This window comes from Periplaneta americana, chromosome 12 (genome assembly GCF_040183065.1).
Source record: "Periplaneta americana isolate PAMFEO1 chromosome 12, P.americana_PAMFEO1_priV1, whole genome shotgun sequence".
NCBI classification, from domain to species: domain Eukaryota; kingdom Metazoa; phylum Arthropoda; class Insecta; order Blattodea; family Blattidae; genus Periplaneta; species Periplaneta americana.
In genome coordinates, this window is record NC_091128.1 from 71545059 (window position 1) to 71559973 (window position 14915).

At 35.1% G+C, this 14915-nt stretch overlaps 1 protein-coding gene across 2 annotated transcripts in view; it reads left to right on the forward strand.

Moving 5' to 3' along the window:
- The window catches only part of LOC138710553 (putative leucine-rich repeat-containing protein DDB_G0290503), a 99403-nt gene extending 89394 nt beyond the window's left edge, over positions 1-10009 (forward strand). For both annotated transcript variants that reach the window (XM_069841529.1, XM_069841530.1), the window contains exons 5-8: positions 1024-1190; positions 3898-3971; positions 5243-5595; positions 8369-10009. In XM_069841529.1, the coding sequence (XP_069697630.1) occupies positions 1024-1190; positions 3898-3971; positions 5243-5595; positions 8369-8711 (937 nt within the window). In that variant the 3' untranslated portion in view covers positions 8712-10009. The remainder of the gene's footprint in view (positions 1-1023; positions 1191-3897; positions 3972-5242; positions 5596-8368) is intronic.
- The last annotated feature ends 4906 nt before the right edge of the window (positions 10010-14915 follow it).

Consider the following 14915-nt stretch of genomic DNA (forward strand, 5'->3'; position numbering starts at 1 on the left):
TCAATAAATTAGTATTAAATTGTAACAAAACTAACATAATTCAATTTAAATCCTGTCCAAATTCAACGTCGCAAATTTCTAGCACAATAATTAAGAATAGATCCCTATTAGAAACAACAACAACCAAATTTCTTGGCTTAAAAATCGATAATGTGTTAAATTGGAAAAATCGTATTAAAGAAATTACCCCCAAACTAAATTCAACTTGTTTTGCTATTAGATCTATGCAAAAGATAGTAAATATCAATACCTTAAAAACAATATACTTTGCATACTTTCACTCGGTAATGAGTTTTGGAATAATATTCTGGGGAAATTCCACAGATAGTAACAATATATTTCTATTAAAAAAAGAGTAATTAGAATAATAGTAGGTGCCAAATCTAGGGAATTGTGTAGGGCTATTTTCAAAAAACTACAAATAATGCCCATGGCTTGTCAGTATATCTTTTCATTAATAATCTTCCTCGTATGTAATCGTGAAAACTTTGTAACTAATTCAACAGTTCATAGCATAAATACACGTCAAAAAATGACTTTCATACTCCATTGGCAAGTCTATCGTGCTATCAAAAAGGAGTGCGTTATATGGCAGTAAACATTTTTAATAGCCTCCCTATCGATATAAAAAATGAAACTCAAAACATAAAATTATTTAGGGCCAAATTAAAGAAGTACCTAATTTCTCATGCCTTCTATTCTGTAGGTGAATTCATGACATTCAATAACACTTCATGAAATTGATACTAAAACTTTGTGTTGTACTAGTAGACTATATTGTAAATCTCGTCTATATATATTTCATCTAGACTGTGACTATAAATTAAGATTTTATAATAGTATTAAGTTTTTTTACTTGTTCCATATTCTAGCTGTAAGCATGTATGAATACCATGGAATGTTAATAAATACAATACAATACAATACCAAATATGTCTTTAATACCAGTCTTTAATTTGAAGAAATCATCAGTTGTATTGTTATTGTGGCCATTTATTTAGTCACTGCTTGTGAATTTACTAGTGAGCTCCAGAAACTGGATGAAGATCATAAGAGACTGGAGCTGACAGTAGATGCTGCAGAAAAAGTGGGAAACAACCTACAAAAATCTCACCGTCACATTCGTCTAATGCTGGAAAAAGCCATAAAACAAAAGAAGAACGATGAAGCTGAAATAATTGCACTTAGAGGTAATAATAGTGGTGTTGTCATAATCAAGAAAAAATTATAACTGTCTCTCTGTTAATTTGATGTAAAGCGTTTGTTTTCCCATTATACATATATAATTCAAAAAGCAAGTTTTGGTTAGGTATAAAACAGTCATTTTGAGGTTTTGCACATGTGCCAAGTATTTTCTGAGTAGGCTACTGCTAATTACAATTCTAAAAAATGTTTTATGTTACAGCTTATATCGTAGATCATGTCCATGAATTTAGTAGGCTAGAAAAACAAAATATATCCTCATTATAATCATCCTTCAGATTATCCAATGTACGGTGATATTCCTTAGTTTCCTTTATTTTTAGTTTATGTAGGCTACTTCTTAAACAGAAACAGAATGTTACAATCAGGGTGCGAATTAAGATTTCTGGTGAAGGGGGGATAGAATCTCTAAGCTAGAGAATACCTCATTGGCGTTGGACCATGGACTCATTTCGCCATCATTAATTCACTATCATCAATTCATTATCATGAATACAATAGCCTGGGTTAGGTTCACGGTGCGGCGTGCTGTACATTACAAGCATCCAACCGTATCGAAATTTCTCCGAACTAAATGTGTTCACGTATTGCATCATTTGCATCACTCCTCGTATCTTAATACACACAAACTGATGATAACAGAGCGACAGAAGCAACCTCAACCTGATTCGGTACGGCTCAATGCTTGGTCACACCGAGTTGCTTGTTTTGCATCTTGTTCATAATAATTGTATCCATGAGCAGGCTTAAGATAAGATGTGTAATTCCTAAGTTATTGATTGTTGTCAGCTTGCCGGTGATGACAATACATCAATATTATTTTCTTTGCTTACTTTATAATTTATAAAGTATACTCGTATTAAAACAATTGTAGCCACTGGCATAGCTCTGTCGGCTAAGGCACTTGCCTGCCGATCCGGAGTTGCGTTTGGGCGCAGGTTCGATTCCCGCTTGGGCTGATTACCTGGTTGGGTTTTTTCCGAAGTTTTTTCCAACCGTAAAGCAAATGTCAGGTAATCTATGATGAATCCTCGGCCTTATCTCGCCAAATACCATCCCGCGATCACCAATCCCATTGACGCTAAATAACTTCGTAGTTGATACAGCATTGTTAAATAACCAAGTTAAAAAAATTAAAACAATTGTATTTTGTGAGGGGGATAGAAGTTATCCCCGGCAGGGATGCTAATATGAATTTATGAGAGGGGGAGTAACTTTCCAACAAGGGAGAAATCCCCATTCCCCCTGTTAATTTGCAGCCTGGTTACAATCAGTTTTGTTTTTAACATTTTTTTTTTCATCATGAAAAATTTATGCTCTAGTACCGGTACTACCAAAGGAATAAAATGTTATGAAAATTTCAACAATCTGATGTCAGTTGCTTAGCAACAGCAGGCAGTGAGTTACATCACACTATTCTGACGTCACTTGCTTGGCAACAGACCAGCCTCTTACATTGTTATGTTTGCTAGAGAAATAATCTTACTTTCCTGCATGAATTGCTGTATATTTCATATTTATGATGTTATAGACCCAACTAACTGCACCCCAACAAATCAAATTATTCAGATAAGATACAGTAGTTCCATTGTAAATACTTGTACAGATATTATAATTGCTTCTAGATTATCATTATCCTTAGGTTGCTGTGCAAAGATTTCTTTCTTTACATAACCTCAAACAAGGAATTGGGTAGTATTAAGTCTGAAGAATTTGGAGGCTACTTAATTGGCCCACCGCAACTGCACCAGTTGATGTCAAATGTTATTCAGGAAATTACCAACTACTGCTATAATTTTATAGCCGTTTTATTTCATGTCTTTCCGAACAGATCAGATTATATTTCTGGAACAGAATACCGGTACTACATACGTGTAATATTAGTAGTTACTTGCTAATGCTCAGTCTTCATCATAGTCGGTGATATTGGAATTTGCTATATTGTGAAATTTGAGGTGGCACTGAATGTAGGCTATACAATCATCTTAAAACAGTTCATCCTATGATGCAAACCAGATCAAACATTGTTGAATCTTCCTTGTTTGATTAGATCATAATAAGTGGGAAATGTTCTGAATTGCAAAGAAGATACTGGCAGTAAATTGAAGGAAATTATTAAATGAAAACTCTTAGCCTAGATGAAGTCTGAGTGAATCTGTTTCAAAAGTGTTGATGAAATGCTCCCAAATTTAAGAAAGTGGTAGAGTTCGTTATATGTATCCCTGGTACAAATGTAAATGTTGAAAGATTGTTCTCTCACATAAAGTCACTGTAGACTGATGAGAAAAACAAATTACATCAGAGAGAACAGAATTAGTGTTTATTGTGAAATAATTTTTCAGTGAGGATTGTGTTGCATTTCATGACTTTATGCTTCATAACAAACAATATTGTTACAAGATATCCATTTTTGAGGAAAGTATTGTACGACTGACTCTGATTTATAACAGAATATTCTCAGGTGAACCTATATTCTAAAGTACATTTTCTATTCATTCTTATTCTTAATACTTTATTTTTACTAATAATATTTAATTTGATTTAAATGTATTGTTTTAATCTGTTCAAAGATGATATGGATAACCACGATAGAAAGTACACACATAAGCTCTATTTAAAATCAGTGCTGAGTGTCTCGTAATTTTTTCTGATATTTCTGGGAACTCCATTTATTGATGTTATAATTTATTACAGCTGAAGCTGATAACTTAAGAAGGAAGATAATAGAACCTGCAAACCCCGTACAGCACAAGTGTAATGAATCAAAGGTAAGAAGAGTACAATTCCAGAAGAAAAATGGCCCAATTCTTGATCCGTACAGAGCACGATTCACATCACAACGATTTAACAACTGTTTTCAACCCAATATTATTTGAATAGTATTACAGAAAGGTACTTCACAACTAATTTAAAAAGCACGAAATTAATCAGAAAATAAAGTCAAATTAATGCCTAAGAGTTATTATGTAACAAACACAATACATACGACAACCTCAAATATCACATTTCATTGCAAGCATTCCGATAGTTCTGTACTAACATGCTTGCTCGCAGACTACAAAGTTCAGAGTTCGACTATTGTTGAGGAAAAAGTTTTTTTAAAATAAATTATGCAGATTAATTTCGTTTGCTGTCATTCTATTTTATTGCACGGTTTATAAATATTTATCTACTATTAAGGATGGTCCGCCAGTTAGCTCTGTGGTAGCTTGTCTGCCTCCAGACTAGCTGGTCCAGGTTCGATTCCCTGCAGGATCAGAAATTTTCTTGTAAAATTTTTACGTCAGGACTAGGAGAGATGGCAGTGCACAACCTCTAGTCATTAAATTGTGAACTAATATGCCTGAGTTAAATCCCAAATCTCTCTGCAGTGCATATGAAGGGAAGGCATATGTCACTGTTGATAGTGATTTGTCCGTCAGCTGGGGATGTTAAGCCTGACGGCGCCCTTAGTGCTATTTGACAGGAGTATGCTATGTGTCGACACCGGGTTTTTCCTTCTCCCTTCCACACCTTCATCCTCACCCATTCCCTACACTACACTTACACGAGCACTTAACGTACAGTATACTCACCCTAGTACACGACATAACTCTTCACAAATACACATCATGCATAACGTGGCCTGCCGAAGTGGTGTGCAATTTGAAAATGGGTCACAGTCCTGCCATCTATCCGCAGTATGTGGAACCCAAATCACGCAAAATGAAGTGGGTAGGCATTAGACACACACTATTAAGGATAGGTAAATTTTCATCGCATCTTTTCAAATGCCATGTGGGTTATGACAACAGACAAAGTAAAATGAATTTCAATAACTGTCAAAGCAATCTCGTGTGTACCACTACTTTGGAGCACTGAGCATGCACAATGCATTGAATCAGAACTTAGAAAATTCAGGTGGGCCATTTTTTTTTTCTGGAAATGTACATTTTTTTAACATTATGAGATCTTTTCCTTACCTCTGTGGTTGGTATTTAATTTTAACAATATGGTACCAAGTCAGGTTCATTAGGTAGTAACTTATGAATGATTTCAGAGTTTGAAATACCTGGAGGAGTTGAAAGAGTTCATGACTGCTGAGTCAAAAGGCAGCGAAGAACTTGAAGAAGCATTAAAAAAGGCTCTTGATGCCCAGGCGACATGCCAGAAACTGGAGCAGGATGTAGCAGACAAACTACAGAAACAAACAGTACAACTTTCCATTCTACAACAGTCAAATGATGACCTGAACAGAAACTTGAGTGATGCCAATAATAAACTTTCCATTCTGCAACAGTCAAAAGATGATCTAAACAGAAGTCTTTGTGGTACCAACAATAAACTTTCTATTTTGCAGCAGTTAAATGATGATCTAAACAGAAGTCTTCATGATGCCAACAAGAAAATCAGGTTTGTGTAGCATGTAATAAAATTATGAACGTGTTAAAAGAAATATCAATACCATACTGATAATTTTATTACCAGTAATTGTAATCAATTTTGTAGTAGTATAAAAGTTCCCTGTCAATAATAAGTTACTGGTACTGTAATTGATAGGCAGGCATACCTGATGTTAAAAAAAATCGACAAGTGCATAGCTTTACTATGCTGTATATCTTTATGTAGAACTACATGTGGGTTCGACGTAGTCCTAAGTTAAAAGAAGAAGACAGGAGACCAAGGGACAAGGGGGAGACAAAGAAAACGAGGAATATAAGAACAAGGGAAAGACGAAGAAGACAAGGGAAAGACTTGGAAGACGGGGGGATGACTTGAGGGACAGGGGGAAGACAAGGATACCATGGAGAATACGTACAAGAAGGACAAAGGGGAGACAAGGAAAACAAGGGAAATACAAGATGAACAAAAGGAAGATGATGCAAAGTGTGATTATCTCAAACAAATAATACGATCATTTTATAAACACATCTAATTCAGTGTTAAATCTGATGATCGAATAGTTCAGTGCAAATAAACTAGCACTTAATGTTGATGAAACCAGCGTAATTAAATTATGTACCAGTACCGGTACACATAAAAGTGCTCAGTTTTCCTGCAATCTTAGATTAAATGAAACTGATCTCAAAGAATCTATAAGCACAAAGTTTCTTAGTTTAGAGTTGGATAATCACATGAACTGGAAAATACACTCTAATTCACGTTAACACTTTGTTTAAAAACTTAAAATTGTATTATTCGACACGTTAAACATACAACATCAAACATACAAATAAATATAATTCAACTGGCGTTTACAAACTAAAATGCAATAGCTGCCCATATTTTTACATAGGACAGACAGGAAGATCCTTTCAAATAAGATATAATGAACACATTAAAACTATAACCAAATGCTACATCACATCAAATTATGCAGAACATATTATCAACAATAATCACGACTACAATAATATAGGAACAGATATGGAAATTCTACACATCACACCAAAAAGTCCACAGTTAAACATGTTAGAACAATACGAAATATACAAACATACAATAACACACCCACAACATATACTTAATACACAATTACAGTTCAAGACCCACACATTATTCGATATCATAATACATAACACACAAACAACCACCCCCCCCCTCACCATAAGAGCAACACACCCCCACCCCTACAACTGACAGATGCAAATGGCAGAATTCAAGATCAGCAGGAACAACAGTAGTTCGTAGAACCAGATTCTAATACTTAAGTATTAGACTGTGGTAGAACACTGAAGATGATGCGGCACCAGCGTCGAAATGGGCTGTCTGTCTAAAGTACACATAACCTATTTTAAATTTTAACACTTTTAACGTATCGACTAATACAATTTTAAGAATGTACTGTATTACTTCTAAATTGAGCTCTACCTGTTAATACATTAAGAGTATTGTCTTCTATTGGTGATATAAATACCATTAAATGACACTGAGTTAACACATAAATGAAGACACATTGTGCCGTTGTAAACTCATGAGGCATAATGCACTTTATGTATACCAGTACTGTCGAATTAAGAAATGAACAACACAACACACCCGGGAACAGCTGCGCTACGACTGCAAGGTCAACAAGCAAGCAGGCTTGCTACTCCCTCCAGTGCACTGCAAACTAGTGGGGGCTCGCTCATAGGAAAAACCCTGCGTTGCGAGGGAAAGCATAACTGATCGCATTGTATAATGCCTTTATTTATATTAGTATATTATTGTAGTCGTGATTATTGTTGATAATATGTTCTGCGTAATTTGATGTGATGTAGGGTTTGGTTATAGTTTTAATGTGTTCATTATATCTTGTTTGAAAGGATCTTCCTGTCTGTCCTATGTAAAAATGTGGACAGCTATTGCATTTTAGTTTGTAAACGCCAGTTGAATTATATTTATTTGTATGTTTGATGTAGCTGCATTTAGATTGGCAACAGGCCATGATTGTTTGGCCAAACACCTGCATAGAATTGGAATATATCAGTCCCCTGACTGTCCATTGTGCAACTCAAACCAAGAAATGGATTCGGAACACCTCAAAATCTGTGCTTCAGTGGCTGGTCATGATAATATCTTTGAAAAATATTGGAGTGCAATAGGTCAAATGATTTTATTGTCAAACGCCTGGCATTAGAAAACAACAACAACAACATATTAGTATTATAATATCAAAACATTATAAAACCATGGATTTTGTTAATATATAACCCATTAACATAAGATCAATTATTATCAAATATAGACCTTTTGTTCCTAACATATACTTTATTCTTTATTTCCATACTTGTCCATACAGGAGCTAATGCCATAGAATATGTCAGAATTAAAATTACAATTATTAGCACCATTTCATCTAAATTTTAGGGACAGTAGTTTGTTAAAATTCTTTTGATATATTAATACTGCTATGCATGCGGCTCCTGAATTAAGATGTTATGAGTTTAACCTACAGTTGCTTGTTGTTTAGTTAATTGTCCGAAGACAGGTCTGAACCTCACAAGTGATACCAACAAGGCACCACTCATGAGGCAACTAGGCCAGCTAGTTATACCTAATTAAATTTAAGTATGAATATTTGCTTGAACAATCATGTACGTTAGTCACTCATTGTATAGAAAGTAAATATAGTACCAGTACCGGTATTTAAAGTTTGAATATTACTGTGGACTTCAACACATTCTTGTTTACTTTCCTATTTCAGATCATTGGAGGAAAGAGAACAAGAACTATTGAAAAGGCCAGAATCAGCAGATCAAAATATACAGACAGAAATATTACAGTATATGTACAAAGACCATGAAACACAGACATCTACAGAGGAAATTACTCCAGAAAGCAATGAATATGTAAATAAAAATTCCACTACCATGACGATTTGTTCTCAACAGAGTTTCACAAGCAAAGAGACTGAAACAGTTCCACCAGAAAATAAAATTGACGGCTGTGAATGTGTATCTTGTACGTCAGTACCAAAAAATGAAGATTTCAAAGAGGAAGTCACTAAGATGGAATTTGAGCTGAATCCGGAAGCAATGGAGATCTGAGCGTTCGTTGTAATAGGATCTCCAGGAGATCGTCAGTGACAGTTTTCAGTGGAGTTACCTACAGGCATCAGCCAGTTTACTCGTCCTTTTATGGGAAACTTTACATAATATGTCTTAAATTCTTAATGGCTTTGTTCGAGTAGAAAACTGTTTTCTTGTGTCGTGCTTGTAAACATGTCTTGTAAAGTTTCTCTCTGAAATCAGTCTATTTTCGTCTTTGAATTTATGACTTGAAAATTAAAATATTCCATTAATATTTACATTTCTATCTTTGTTATTTTTGTGTTCTTTGTCTTGGTTTTTTCCTTTCTTCATCCCATGTCTGCTTTTTTACTCCTCCTTGTTTTCACCTTTCTTTCATTCAATTGCTTTTTCTTCATTCTGTCTCTGTCTTCATCTCTCCTTTCATCTCTTTCTTAATCTATAACTTATTCTTCTCTTTCTCTCTCAATTTTCCCGTTCAAGTTGAAGTTTAACTCTGCCAGTCAACTTCGTCTCTTACCTTATGCTAGAAGTAATGATTTTCACTTTAGAATTGGAATTATTATTCACATTGCTAGACTAACAGATTCCATGAATATCTTGGTAGATCATATTTATTTTAGCTCACCTAATTTAATTTCCATTACCTACATCTGGAACTTCGTTATAACCAGGGGCGTACTTAAAGGGGGGGGGGTACCGGGTTTGCCCCCTCCCACTCCTCTTGAACTTAAAAGAAGTTACATATTTAGATTTGAGTACTTTTTTTTTATAATCGTTTTCCCTTTTCTAATTTTTCATCTACATCGACATAAGGCATAATTCTCCTACATTTCCTCCAATACATAATCCCTGTGCTTGGCAGGGTTGCCAGATTGTGATGAATACTAGTCGCCAATTTGTGAGTGCATGTAGCCTAAAGTCGTCTAAATTCATAGGCGGAATTATGGGGGGCACTTCCCCCCCCCTCCAAAATTTGTCTGAACTACCTTTTTTTTCTGTTAACGTTGGAAAATATTGAATTCAAAAAATCTTTTTTGCTTTTGTTTATGATTAAGTTTCTGTGCTTAAATTGATGAATTAATGTTTTCAGATGATGTGTCTGGATTATAATATTATTTTAAATTTCTGAATGTATAATAATTTCTATACCTCATTTGAGGAATGGAAGCACTGTAATGTTTCTTTTGTAACAACCTGTACTCATGTGTTAGAAGTCTGCAGGTGTTCAGGCTGTCACTTGGAGAAATATAAATAACATAGCCTACTGCACAACAATACAGAAAAAAAGAAAAGTGATCCTGGTATAATGTATAAACTTAAAGACGAGATTAAATAAATAGAGTTTACATCTTCATATATCTTCAGGAAGGTAAACTTCATGTAAAAAGTTTCTGTTAGCACTTTTAGGTTAGTTTTATTGATGTATGCATTGTTTCTGTATGAGAGAGAAAAAAGAGAGAGATTGTTTTAAGGTATGCCCTATTATAATTTGTAGTAGACAAGCCCTATACAACTCGGTCCGAAACATCGGGGATGTGTAAGAAACATGCCCTCGAAAATATCTTTATTAAATAATAATATTCCGATATACTATACCACGGTCAAACTATAACAGGGGGAGGAGGTAAATGATGTTCCGCATAACCTTGTTATATGAGTATTCTATGGTTTTGCTTTGCCCCTCCAAGGAAACGGTTCTCTCTCTGTGTATGCCTAAATTGTAATCCGAGGGATTGTTATGTCTTGAAAGACATACCGGTACCCAATATTTTAGGAATAAGTTGTATTGTCTTTAATTTTTCGGTTTGGAATTGGATGCAATGCAAGTGAAAACGTTTAAGTTAACTTACTTTTAAATTCAGGAAAGCTGTCATAGGTTTTGCGATATTTTCCATATTTGTCGTGTTTTCCTTTATATGGGCTAATACCATTGACATTATTAGCAATTAACACTAGCAGACATTAATAGAGTACCACAATAAAAATACATAAAACAAACGAACTGTGAACGATAATGACGTATTTTGCGGCCTTATGAAATTATAACGTTACAATGCAAGATATTGGTCATAGAATACAAAGATGAAGAATTGAAGAGAAATCAAAGCACATTGCAAAAATATTGTCAACAATGAGCAACAGTGACTTCCAGTTTTAAAAAATTGGTCTGGAAATCCATGTAAACGTGCAAAAAGAAATCAAATATCGTCTAATTTTGCCCTTTCGATTTTTGAGAAAGCATAAAGGGTGACTCGGCGAATTGACAATTTTATTACTCACTGATTGGCCTTCTCATGTAGCCTAATTCGATAAATTGTCCAATCTGTCAACTTTGGTGCTGGGACACGTTCGAATTATAATAATGCTATCTTTATTATAGAGAGACCTACTGTCCCGTACCAACCTTGTAATAAAATTAAGCTGGCACAATATGAAATAATATAACTTGTTTGTTAAAAATTGGATGGCTGTAAAAAAATTATTTTTAAAAATTTTATATGGATATTATTAAATATACGTACCGTAACATAATAATAATAATAATAATAATAATAATAATAGTAACAATAATAAAAGGTAAAAGGTATCCCCGTCACACGCCATGAAGGCACTTGGGGGGGTATGGAGGTAGAGCCCCATGCTTTCCATGACCTCGACACTAGAATGAGGTGGTGTGGTCGGCACCACGCTCTGACCGCCTTTTACCCCCGGGAAAGACCTGGTACTCAATTTTATAGGAGACTGAGTGAAACTCGGGGCTGTTCTGAAAGTTTGGCAACAAGAAAAATCCTGTCACCACCTGGGATCGAACCCCGGACTTCCGGTCTGTAGCCAGCTGCTCTACCAACTGAGCTACCCAGCCGCCATAATAATAATAATAATAATAATAATAATAATAATAATAATAATAATACACAAAATTAAAAATACCGATAATGTAAATTGTAAACAATTTTAATAATAACCCCCCTTTAACAAAATTCTGCGTACGCCACTGCTTATAGCAACCGTGGTTAGTGACAGAGCTTGAAGTGGTCATTTTGACTAACCAGAATGCTCTGTTATTTTCGTGAACACTGTGGTGTTGATGATGACAATGACGGAATTAATGATCAGTGAAATGGTGCCGAGAAAATAAAATATTTATGTTTACATCATTATTAATATAAAAATTTCGGATACATGTCAACGGAAATTTACATTTCTTTATCATATTTACACAGACAAAAACCACGAACAGTGGTCAGTCAGCCGAAAAAATATATCAATGGCTCAGAACCAGACTGTTCCAAGTCCATTTTACTATTTTTTTTTTCGGGAGAGCTATTTTAAGCTCTTGACATTCAAAGCTTCATGGAACAATTTGTAATAGTTTCATTGCAACCTTATGGAGAGGAATATTTACAGTTTTGTTCGATTCATATATGCAGACAGAACTGGAACACAATGAAATACAGATTTCTTTCTTACAAAAAGTTGAACTTCTCAGTCATCGATATATTGAACAAAATGCACACATTGTTAATAATTTACATCGTTGCATATTTTATTACCGGTACTATCGAAAGAAAATTATTTCCGGTCCCACACTTATGACTGTAACCTTTGTTTCACAAAGTTTTTGAAATGGATACTAAACTCACAGTTTAAACAATAAGAAATTCGATTTGCCGCTAGCAATGGTCTATGACATCTGATCATTAGCTTGATATGGAGTGATTAAGTGTTGCTGAGTCCCGGTCCTTTTAAGTTCATTAACACCACGCTATTATTCAGAACCTCAATGATACTCAATGCAGAATAAAACATACCAAGGGCATGCCTCAAGAGTATTATAAATTAGAGAGAGCTTATACAAATGCTAGGTACAAATAAAGTAGTGCCGATATGCTGCTGTTAATATTTTTGGCAGTTTTATTTAATTCACACTTACTTGAAAAAATATATTGAAATGTCATATTATACAAATAATATCAAATTAAAATGATCCAGAATGGAAAATAACCATTTCTTATGAGACTGTTTGGAAAGGTTAATGAAATTTACGAACTGGAACGCTGTTTTGGTCTGCTCTGGTCCATTTCAAACTCTGGTTAGTGCGACATCTAGGCTACAGTGACAGTCGTTAAGAAGTGTTTTACCTGTATTGAAAAATGTGATTCATTATTTTTATAATGACACATATTCAATAAGCAACCCATTCATAGCGACGTTTAGCAACAATGTAAAAATTCATATTATACACACATTGAATTGAATTTAAATGCTTGGGGGGGGGGACTATGACAGCCCTAGCACTGCAACCTAAAAGATCTATTGTTCTTCCACGTCATAATATCATATCAGTCCAATAGTTTGTTGATGTTCTTGATGAACTGAATCAAACTATAGACTGGAACAGTTGACAGCTCATCAAGCTTTGGAAAGTGTTTACCAAAGTACCAAAGATGAGAGGTCTTTGATGCACTCGCTAATAGATGAGCTAGTAATCTCTCCAGTGCTTTGATAAGAGATGAGGAGAATCTTATTGGACGATATGCCTTGGCCTCGGCGAAGCTAGGTCGCCCAGGTTTGGGTATAAATATCACTTTGGTCTGTTTCCAAGCCAGTGGAACATAACCAGAGGCTAAGCAGATCCTGTAGATTCTGCAAAGTAAAGACTGCAGTGAGTCAATTCCCTGTTGCAGCAGTGCAGGCATGATCGAATCAGGTCCTGCTGATTTGTAGGGTTCAAAAGAATTAATGGTCCATCTTACTTTAGTCACAGTGATCACATCCCTGATTAGGTTCCAATTCTCTCTGCTCGAAAATGGAGCAGATTTGGTCGCCCCTGATCAGTTGATTGATCACTGTCTACTATTTTTGAGTCCGGAAAATGTACACTTGCTAGATGAGCCAGCATTCCATACTGGACTGCGTGTACCTACCATTTTGTAGTTTGATTGTGCTTACTATCTTGTGAGCACCTTTAGCCAATAGCTTTACGAGTTTTGCACTGCTAGGAAAGTTTTCCATCCCCTCGCAGTGCTCCCTCCAAGACTGTCTTTTCGCTTTACGAATGGCTATAGGCTGGTTCACAATAAACCGGGAACGAGAACCAGAATGAAAACGAGAAGCAGAGGATGTGAATATGAAAATTTTTTATTCACAATAAACCGAGAACGTAAACGACTATGCATATCGATATGCATGTCAATAAGATATGTAAAGTCGATATTATGCTTTCTGATGATATTTGTGTATAATTGACCAATGGCGTTCTCTCATGAGTACAAGGCAGCCAACATAAACACAGGTTAATCAACTTAGAAATTTCAACTGAAACATTTCATTAGGCACGGTACTATAAATATGCCCATGCATCTTTATTATCACAACCTATTTTAAGTTTACCATAACGTAAAATAATTGGAGAAGAAACATTTGTAATAGGAAAAAAATGAACACAAAAGTAGTTATTGAATTGAAGCATGAATATGTAGTGTGTAATACAACCAATACAGTATAAAATATGATTCACTTGCGATCATGTTCAAAGATGCAGCTATTGAAAGCCACATATTCTCCTTCATTTTCTCATCTTTATACGAGGCGCGCCGCTTATCGTAAACGTGAGGATTTTCCTCAACACTCAATATTAGAATCTCATCAAATAAAACTTGCTCCATGCTGCACAGCACAGAACAAAATAATGCATAGGTTACCGGTATGTCACGGTATTCTTGCTACAAAATATACGACGACAAAAAAGCTTTTAGATGGCAATAGAATGAATCTAATGGGCTGTAGTCGGAAACGTGAACGCCAAAGTTGAAACTTGGCCAACTCTCCGTTCCCGATCCCGGGCTCCGGCAAGCTTTTCGTTAATTGTGAATGCTCACATTTAAATGTACACATTTTAACAATTTTACCGTTTTCGTTTTCGTTCCGATTCTCGTTTCCGATTTATTGTGAACCAGCCTTAAATTGTAACTGGTAAGTTCCTTCTGATAGGTGATCCAATCATCAGCTCTTCTTGCAAATTGAAAGAGTTTTCTTATTTTTCGTCTAAGTTCGCTTAACGTTTTAGACCACCAAGGAACTTGCCTTAGCGAGCCAGCAACCTTAGCTTGACAATTATTATGACAGATAAGAGAATGGACTTTTGCAACTGGTCAACTACCAACTTCACATTTATTATAGAACGAATTTTCCTGAAGATACCCGATACCAATGCTG